A 10,000-nucleotide genomic window follows, 5' to 3' on the forward strand; every position below is an offset into this window, starting at 1 on the left:
CCCCTTCTCCTCTCCCTCCTTGTTCTCCTTTCTCAATGTCGCTATCCCCACCCTCCACCTCTCCCAAGCCACATCCTCCTCAGCACCTCATCCATATCCCACCCTCCTTCTGCTCATCCTTCTCCTCCTCCTCCTCCTCCTCCTCCTCCCCCCACTCAAGCGAGAGCAAACGCAGCAGGTTCTGTCTAACACGACTTGGTTTTATCTTATCTCCTTATCGCGATATCTGGGTTATAGATGTATGTGTGTGTGTGTGTGTGTGTGTGTGTGTGTGTGTGTGTGTGTGTTACATTAGTTCGGATCCGGTTTGTATTTCACCATCAGTGCGGTTGGTAAGATTGGTAATGGCGGTGGTGGTGGTGGTGGTGTCAGTATATTGGTAAGTATCTCAGGTAACTGAATAAATAAAGGTGATGCAAACATAGCGATGCGGATCTCTCTCTCTCTCTCTCTCTCTCTCTCTCTCTCTCTCTCTCTCTCTTCTCTCTCTCTCTCTCTCTCTCTCTCTCTGGAGGTAGATAGGGAACACATACCTTCATTTAAAGAGAGGAATGAATACCAATGCTAATCTAACAACAACAACAACAACAACAATAATAATAATAATAATAATAATAATAATAATAATAATAACAATGAAAATAATAATAAAAAAAACAATGCATGTAACTAGAAAGAGAACGAGAAAGCAGACAACCTCAACCTCCGTCACGTTCCGGCGCCTCCACGTAACAATCTGTAGCGTCACGTCGCCCACTCAGTAACGCAGATGTAACCACACACTCCCTCCCCAGCCACTCCTCCCGCTCCTTCCCCCCCAGCACCAGCCCCACCTCACCTCGCCCCCCAACATACACACCTCAATATTCTACTGCCAATTTCTTTTTCTTTTTTTTCTTAGCGGCAATGTACTTGTTTATAACCTATTGTGGTCCTTCATGCTCTATTTTTTTTTTTTCTTGACGTACTGTTTTGTTATATAGAGGGACATAATGGTTAGGTTAGGTTAGACTAGTTATAGTGTTATCAAATGAAATTGTGTTAGTCATAGTGTTACAAGTTATGGCATTAGAGTTAAAATGTTTAGTGTTAGGCATAGTTACAGCGGTACGGATTATAGTGTTGCAATTCATAGTGCAGTAGTTACAGCGTCATAGTGCAATACATTAGTGATAGCTGTGTTGAAAGATTTACGATATTCAATTTGTTACTCCACGTTTTCTTCTTCCTAACCCAACACTCGAAACCTCCACATGTCTACTGTACAACCTCCACATCACTGCATCAACCTCTTCAACAAACCTCATCCTGTCCCGCTCGCTCTGTTCTTCGTCAGGTTGATATCTGCTCCTCACTCCTGTTCGTATTCTCCTCCCTAACCTTGGCATCTCTACAGTACATTCATTCTCTCACAACAAAACCTATCATCTTCATCTTGTTCTTCTCTCTCTCTCTCTCTCTCTCTCTCTCTCTCTCTCTCTCTCTCTCTCTCTCTCTCTCTCAGCCTGCCGCCCTAAACATTCCTTCCCTCCGTCACTGTAATCGTCTTTCCATTTCTATCTCTGCCACTTCTCTATTTCTCCCCACTCCCATCATTAACCATCCTCCCATTCCTCCCTCCAACTCCTCTCTCATCCTCACATTACTCCCCCTCCCATTCTTCCCTCCCATCACCAGTTGTTTCCATTTATACCTGCAGTACCTCTCATCCTCATACTTACTCCCTCCCCATCACTGACCGTCTCACTCCCATTCCTCCCCATCACCTCGTTCAGTTTTCCATCTCCACACCGTCATAACCTTCACTGCTATTTATACCTCCTTCCCTTTCCCCTTCATTCCCCTCCCCGCCCATCATCAACACCTCTCAGATAATCACCTATTACCTTCTTCATCCTCAATCCCCATTCCCTCCCTCCCCCCTGTCACCCTTAATTAAGTTTTCTACATGGAAGTCTCTCTCCCTCCCCTCCCCAGCCCCCCAACGTACCCCTCCTTCCCCTTCCCTGCCCCTCCCCCAATACCTTCTTTTCCTAGTCCTCACATTCTCTATTGCTTCAAACTTCCTAACCTAAATGCATACGTTTTTTTTTTAATAAATATAAAGTACTCAAAATATATACAGTTAATTATTATGAAATATTATACATTTGGAGGTAACAGATTAACAGTCAGTAACTTTCAAGGATTATCACACACACACACACACACACACATACGAGTATGCAGGCGAGTCATGCACACACACGGCCGCACGCGCACACACACAGCACACGCCGCCGCGCCAGCACACCTCACAAGCCTTCCGTAACACTCACCACACGGCCTCACAAAGGGCCTGGCGGAACAGCACTTAAGGGAAGTAACTCACACAGTCCTCCGCGCAGTAGTCCAACACACTCACTTCCTCACTGGCCAGGCTCATGGAGCACACTGAGCCTGCCTGCTCTTCGATGCCGTCTCGCAGGTAACACGGAAAGGTTATCGTACAAGTCAAACACCCATGAATACCTTGACCAAACTATTTATGTGTACTATCCACTGCTCACGACTTCAGATTCCACGTGTATATGTGAGTTTTGATAGAGTTTTGGGGTTTCTCTGAGTTGTTGGTGATTTTTTAAGAGCTTGGTAACGTATAGGTTGAGAAATTATCGAGCGTCAGTCAGTGGGCGCCGTAAGCATTAAGGCGGTGTCATGGTAACGTGACGGTCAAGGTAAACACGCCTTAATTACACCTGCACCAAGAGTCCAGTTCAGTGTGACGACCGAAAGTACCTCTGGAAACATTGTTCAGAGGACTCTTCGGCCCGGGAGGATCCCCCCCACCCCCTTTCCCTCCTCCTTGCCTTCCCACCTCCACACCTTCCCTTTTTCCCCTCCTCCTCCTCCTCCTCCTCCTCTTCCTCCACCTTCTGGTGTTGGCAAAGTTTCAATTGTTTCATAAGTTTCGTTTCTTGCTTCGAAAATGTATTTTACTGTCTGTATGGTTACCTCTCTCTCTCTCTCTCATAAGATGTCGCCAGCCACACTTCTTTTCTTCTCCTTTCTTCTCCTCCTCCCTCTTCTTCTCGTTCTTCTCATTCTTCTTCTTTTCCTCCTTCTCCTCCTTTTTTTTTCCTCACTGTCGTCATCATTCTTTATTTCATCACTACCACCATCACCACCACCACCACCATCATCGTCATCATTTTCACTACGTAGCGATCAACAATAAGGCAACATTCTTAAGGTTAATCTTATGTGACCCTTCTGGCCTTCCCCTCCCTCCCTCCCTCCTCTTATCTCTCTCTCTCTCTCTCTCTCTCTCTCTCTCTCTCTCTCTCTCTCTCTCTCTCTCTCTCTCTCTCTCTCTCTCTCTCTCTCCTTCCATCCCCGCTTTTCCCTTCTTCCTTCCCTCCCTCCTTTTCCCTCTTCTTTCCTCCCCTGCCCTCGTCCCTGTCCTCCTCTCCTTTCCTTTAGCTCCCCCTCCCTCCCTTTCTCTTATCCCCCTTCCTTCTTTCCTTCCACATTCCACAGGTCACTGAAGGAGGAACTAAGCGAAGAAGGAAAGGAAACTTTTAAAAAATCGCCAACAACTCAGACTCTACCAAGGAAGAATGGAAAGAAAGGAAGAAAGAAAGGAAGGAAAACAACGTGAAAGGAAATAAGAAAAAAGAAAGGGAAGAGAAGGAGGGACGTAAAGAATGAAGGGAAGTGAAGCAGGAATGGTAAGAAAGGAAAGAAGGAAAGGAAGGAAGGAAGGAAAGAAGGAAAACATGTAGGGAAGTAAGAAAAAGAAAGGGAGGAGGAAAGGGAAAGAAGTAAAGGATAAATGGAAGTGAGGCAGGAAGGATAAGAAAGGAAAGAAGGGAAGGAGAGAAGGAAGGAAGAAACGAAGTAAGAAAAGAAAAGGAAGAGGAGGAGAGAAGTGTAAGATGGAAGGAAGCGAGTCGGAAAGGGTAAGAAAGGCAAGAAGGAAAGGAAGGAAGAAAGGAAGGAAGGAAAGAAAACAAAGAAGGAAAGAAGGAAGGAAGGAAAGAAGGAAGGAAGACAAGGTGAGGGAGGTATAGAGAAGAGAGAAAGGAAAGAGGAGTCAGGATGACTTGCTGTGGCACCAAAAAAGGATGAGAGAAAGGAGAGACAGAAAGGAGGAGAGAAGAATGGAGGGAGAAGGAGGAGGAGGAGAGAAAGTGTAGCTTGAAAGATATGCAGATAAAGTGAGAATGACTGTACATACTGATATATAAAACTCTCTCTCTCTCTCTCTCTCTCTCTCTCTCTCACACACTCACTTCTTTCCTCCCTCCTTTTGTCGTAGGATATCGCATGTCAATCAATCACTGGTATAGGAAATCATAAAAGAAATATTTCAGCCACGCACTCCTCCTATCTTCTCCAGCTGTCACAGGGAAGTCAATGGTGTTTAAAGAAAAATGTAAGATAGATCTGGTTATTATTATTATTATCTATTATTGTTTATGTACATTTTATTAGTTCAACGCAATAAAGGTATTTAAGGATAATCAGAGTATTTGTTGTTATTGCAGTAGTAGTAGTAGTAGCAGTAGTAGTAGTAGTAGTAGTAGTAGTAGTAGTAGTAGTAGTAGTAGTAGTAGTAGAAATGCTAACAATAATGATAATATGACAACAGAATAATGAATATGTTTATTAACAATTGGCGTGAATATTTTTATCACTGTACTCTTAACGTCTGTCTGTCTGTCTGTCTTTCTGTCTGTTTGTAAGTTCGTCTAATTATGTCTCTTTATTTGTATATAATTTTCACAGTTCGTTGATATACTCCTCTCTCCTCCTCCTTCCTCCCTCTCCTCCTCCCCTTACCCCACACAAACACAAACACACACACACACACACACACACACACACACACACACACACACACACACATGTCCTCCTCTTCCCCTCCACCGCTACCACTTTGTCCTCGGGTATAAATGCTCTTTGCAAACACATCTTGAGCCTTCACTACGCTTAACACTTGTTCCTCCTCTCCTCCTCCTCCTCATCCACTCCTCTTCTTTCTTCTCCACTCTCACCACTGTCTTCCTCACATCCTTCTAATGTCTCTCATATCCACCCCATAACCTAATATCTGCCGCTCTATCTCCTCTTCCACCTCGTCCTATCCTGGTTTGCTTTCCCCTCCATCACCACTATCTTCTAACTCATCTCTCTCCTATCCACCATAACCAACACCTGCTCTTCTACCAGCTTCCCTCGTCTATCTCCTCCTCTTCATCCTCGCCCTTGTCACTGCTCCTCCAGGCTCCTCAGCAGCGACTCCAGCGTGAGGTCCTCATCGGAGCGGACCAGCGAGGCAGCCGTCACCTTCTCCACCTCCTCAGGCAAGAAGTGGCGGTCTGGCAGCGAGGTGACGGTAGTGATCCACTTGCGCAGCTCCACCAGCGAGTTACGGGCAATCTGGTGGAGAGGTGGAGGGCGTGGTGAGGGAAAGTGTGCATGTGTGTCTGTATGTGTGGTGGATGAGAGGAGGGAATGAGGTGGATAAGGAGAAAATTAAGATTTGAAAGTGAGTGAAGTGAGGAGAGAGGGAGAGAAGAAAAAAAGGATAACATGGATGTGGAGAGGGAGGAGAGGTTGCACGAAGAAATAGGAAGGAAATAATAAAAGTTAATAAAGAAACCAATAAAGAGAGAGAGAGAGAGAGAGAGAGAGAGAGAGAGAGAGAGAGAGAGAGAGAGAGAGAGAGAGAGAGAGAGAGAGAGGAAAGGGGAAGAGAAGAGATGAAAGAGGGAAAACAATATTCCTATACAATTATGAAGGCACACACAAAATATAAAAACCAGATAGAAAAAATATATATATTGCTATAATAGTGTAAATGATCAAAAAAATAAAACACTAATAAAATAACGAGCAAATTATTTAGTAAGTAATGTGTAAGTCATCATTCCTGGTGCACATTTGAGACAATAATTGTTTTAACTTTATTCCAGTCAGAAAATATCTTCTCTTCCTTCTCCTCCGCCTCACCTTTACTTACCCACACTTTTTTTTTTTACTCTAAGTTAATGTAATTCTTCACAAACAGCCTTATAAGTACCAAAATACCTTGTGATATGTATTCTCTCTTTGGGTTTCTCCTCCTTCACTTTGGCCTCCTCCTTCTCCTTCTCCTCCTCCTCCTGCTCCTCCTGCTTCTCCTCACCTTGCACACGTCCCCCTCTGAGGAGGAGAGCGGCTCGTGCTGGAGGCAGTACACAACCAGACTTAAGTATCCCTCCACCTCCCGCAGCTTAGTCAGGAACTCCCGCCGCGTGATGCTGGTGCGCTGGAAGGCTCCGTTGGCCTCCAGGAGCAGTGGGGCGTGCAGCTCGTACAATGTGAGGCCTGTGGGGGGGAGTGGGTGATTAGCTACTGACTTGTATTTGCGTATCTGTGTTTGTCTGTGTATCTAGTTGTGTTCAGTTCAGTAATTCAGGTTGGACAAGCCTTTGCTACGGCTCCCAGCGATCTTCTTGTCTTATTTTGTTTATTGAGTCGATGAAGTCACTTGTTTTCTTCTCGGCCACATTTGTTTTGTTGTGTTGATTCAGTTACTTTGTTGTGTTTATTTAGTTCGGTGCATTTACGTGTTTTTGTGGTTGTATTCGTCTAGTTGTATTTATTTACTTATCTGTGGTATGCTGGATTTTTAGTCTGGGTAGTGTTGTTCTGTTTCTATGTCTGTTTTTATATAACGTATGTATGTGTGTGTGTGTGTGTGTGTGTGTGTGTGTGTGTGTGTGTGTGAAGATGGTGAGGTGAGTGTGGGTTTGAGTGAGTGTAGTAATGGTGAGGGATAGTGACGGAAAGTTATGCTGCCACTACCACTACCACTACCACTACCACTACCACTACTACTACCACCATTACATCCACAAGCATTTCAGTTGATTCCATTCTCCAGACACGTGCCCTTTCTCATTCTAGTCATCCATATTTCCTTTTTATTTCCTCTCACTTTATCACCTCATGCTTTCCCCCTTCCCTGTAACCTCTCCTCCTCCTCCTCCTCCTCTTCCTCTTCTTCCTTCTCTTCCTCCTCCCCGTGATCACCTCTCAGTCTGGATATCCCTGGATCGATCACGTCTAGCACCTTCAGCAGGTCCCGGCAGCATTCCACCTTCCTCCTCCGCTGGGCGTCAGAGATGGTGTTCAGCGCGTAGCCCGGCAGCCGCCCGTACATCTGCAGAGCGAGGCAGATTGATGAGAGGCGGACAGGAGTGTATGGTGTAGAATGTGAGCTTTTGTTTGTGTAGGAAGGCGCGTGTGATGTATACACGTGGGCTATTTTTTGTTATTTGGCGGTAGCAGACGTTTCGACCGAAGTTCTGATGGTAGGAGTTTATGTCACTTTCCTGCCCCGCATCTTTCCACCTTCTCTCCCTGCCACATCACCACACATCAGCACCACCACCACCACCACCGCCACCACCCACCTGCGAGAGCGTGTGTTTCATGCCCACCATATGGAAGTGTTGGGGGTGAAGCACGTACTGGTACTTCCTGAGCAGCCCCTCGATCTTGGCTGGATCCTCCTCTCCCGCCTCACGCAATTCCCAGTACACCATTTTGTTGAGGCGCTCCACCGTCACCGCCGCCACCTGAGGGAGTGATAGACAGATAGATAAACCGATTGATTGCTATACATTTGGCGACGTAACGAGGTCATGTGGTGCCTTCATAATGGACGATTGGCAAGACGTGATGATGATGATGCGTAGTGCAGTGCAAAGAATACTGTATAGGGAAGGGCTGACAGTGGTTAGGTAGAAAACAGGACAGACGTTGCAGCGGGCACCAGTGGCGAGAAAGAAAGGTGAGACGAAAAAAAAAAAATAATAATAATAAATAAATAAAAAATATATATATACTTTTCTATCCCCTGATTCGTTTTTTTAAACGAATCAGGGAATAGAAAAGTGAAAGAAATGTAAATACCAAAGAATAAAAGTGAAAAAAAAGAACGAACCAAAACACAGAAAAAAAGAACCATGGGAGAACAGTGAGATGAACAAGAATCAATGAACGGGAAACAAAGTAACACAGGATAGGAACAAGAGGCGGAGGTCAGGGAGGATGTGGGTACTGGGTAGACAGGATGTGAAGGACGTGCACGAGAATAATGTGTAGCGAGGGAATCACCAGGAGTAGGGAACGGATGGCGGGGACACAGCGGACCAGTGGGATGGAGAGAATTAAGAGATCCTTGTGTGTGTGTGTGCAGATATTGGACGAGTTAGATGATGACAGCTTGTGACGACTCTTTCTGAAGCTTGTGGCGGCACCGAATACTAGGAATAGGAATGCAATGCAGGAAAAGAGGCGGAGCGTGGAAGTGGGGATAGGAGGAAGAATAAGCGGGTGAGGAAGGGATCTTTTAGTGGGAGAAAAAGTGTCTCGGTTATGACTGTGATGTATTGTATTGTGTTGTACTGTTGTAGACTATAGTGGTATTAATTGTTAACTACGATCACCGTACCATACGTTTTTAATTAGGTTAAATCTTTTGCTTTCTTATTTTTTTTTTTTTTATATATGAATTTCTGTTACAATGATGTATGAAGGCAATGATACATTTTTTTCACTCTTTTTAGAATTTTGTTCCTGACCAGCCCGTATGTATTTTAATTAATAAACTTTACCTTTGATTTATATATATATATATATATATATATATATATATATATATATATATATATATATATATATATATATATATATATATATATATATATATATATATATATATATATATATATATTTTTTTTTTTTTATGTAAATGAAGTCAGTCCCTGTGAGTTATAAGTAATAAAGTATAATTATAATTTTACTTACATATGTGAAACTAAATGAAAGTAAAGTTTAATGTAGAAATACTAAGTGTGTGTGTGTGTGTGTGTGTGTGTGTGTGAAGGGAAGGTTCAGTATGTGTGGGAATGGTGGTCTGAGTGATTGTGATTAAGTGATGAATGTAGTACTCTGGTGGCGGTTGTGTGGTGGGGAAGGGAGGGGGGGGATAGAGAGGGGAGGAGAAAGGCGGGGAGGGAAGGAGGGGGAACGGGGGATAGTGGAAGAGTCTCTCTCTCTCTCTCTCTCTCTCTCTCTCTCTCTCTCTCTCTCTCTCTCTCTCTCTCTCTCTCTCTCTCTCTCTATTTATCTGTCTATATCTATCTAGCTTCAGGTTTTCGACACTTCCTCTCTTACAGTCTTTTTCCTCTTACTCTCACTTTTACCTCTCTTATCAATTGCTCTCATAATCCTTACCCTGTTCATATCTCCTTTTCAGATCATCTATCTTTCTATCCACTTTTATCTTTATCCTCTTTATGCTCCTGGTTTCTCCCTTACTCTTCATTCCTCAGCCTTCTTTTATTTGAACTTTTCTTTTACTTCTTTTTCACTCTCCTCTTCACCATTCCACTTATTTCTTTCTTTTTTCACCATCCATTCATCCTTGCTATCTCACTGCTCTCTGACTCCCAACATTCCTTATTCAATTTATTCTATTCTTCATCTCAGCACAGTCGTCACCAAACCCTCACTCACCTGGTATTTGCACCTGTCACAAGCCCAGGGAGCGTCGTTGGTGGCTACTAGCGGGTCTGTGCACAAGATGGAGCCACCACACCCAGGCTGAGAACACTTGAGCGCCCCAAAGTAAGTCCCCATCTCTGTAGGGTCTCGGCATCTCTCACAAGCACAGTCAAAGAACTTGCCGTAGCGAAGGTGCTTTCGTCGCTCAGTGGTTGCGGAGAGGATGTGAGTGTATGTGGCTGTGGGAGGAGGAGGAGGAGTAAACGAGGGTGAGATAAAGAGGTACACGAATAGGATGAAAAAGAGACAGGTTATGGAATGAGGTAAGGAAAAGTGAGGTAGCGAAGGGGATAGGAGGAGAAAAGAGAAGTTGGGAGGTGAGAGATGGAATAGGAGATAAACAAGAGGGTTTGAAAGTACAGGGTGAAAGACGAAAAGGTAAAATGAAAGAAGGATA

General features: G+C 44.2%; 2 protein-coding genes across 8 annotated transcripts in view; both read right to left on the reverse strand.

Moving 5' to 3' along the window:
- Positions 1 to 2,454, reverse strand: part of LOC135113695 (uncharacterized) — a 134,492-nt gene extending 132,038 nt beyond the window's left edge. Inside the window, exon 1 of the mRNA XM_064029195.1 lies at positions 2,319 to 2,454. The gene's annotated coding sequence lies outside the window, so the exon portion shown is untranslated. The remainder of the gene's footprint in view (positions 1 to 2,318) is intronic.
- A 1,969-nt stretch (positions 2,455 to 4,423) lies between these two features.
- LOC135113710 (SET domain-containing protein SmydA-8-like) overlaps positions 4,424 to 10,000 on the reverse strand; it is a 16,977-nt gene continuing 11,400 nt past the window's right edge. For all 7 annotated transcript variants that reach the window (XM_064029251.1, XM_064029249.1, XM_064029241.1 and 4 more), the window contains exons 9-13: positions 9,556 to 9,782; positions 7,446 to 7,610; positions 7,063 to 7,192; positions 6,173 to 6,354; positions 4,424 to 5,424 (exon numbers count right to left, since the gene is read on the reverse strand). In XM_064029251.1, the coding sequence (XP_063885321.1) occupies positions 5,254 to 5,424; positions 6,173 to 6,354; positions 7,063 to 7,192; positions 7,446 to 7,610; positions 9,556 to 9,782 (875 nt within the window). In that variant the 3' untranslated portion in view covers positions 4,424 to 5,253. The remainder of the gene's footprint in view (positions 5,425 to 6,172; positions 6,355 to 7,062; positions 7,193 to 7,445; positions 7,611 to 9,555; positions 9,783 to 10,000) is intronic.

Source organism: Scylla paramamosain, chromosome 2 (genome assembly GCF_035594125.1).
Source record: "Scylla paramamosain isolate STU-SP2022 chromosome 2, ASM3559412v1, whole genome shotgun sequence".
NCBI lineage: Eukaryota > Metazoa > Arthropoda > Malacostraca > Decapoda > Portunidae > Scylla > Scylla paramamosain.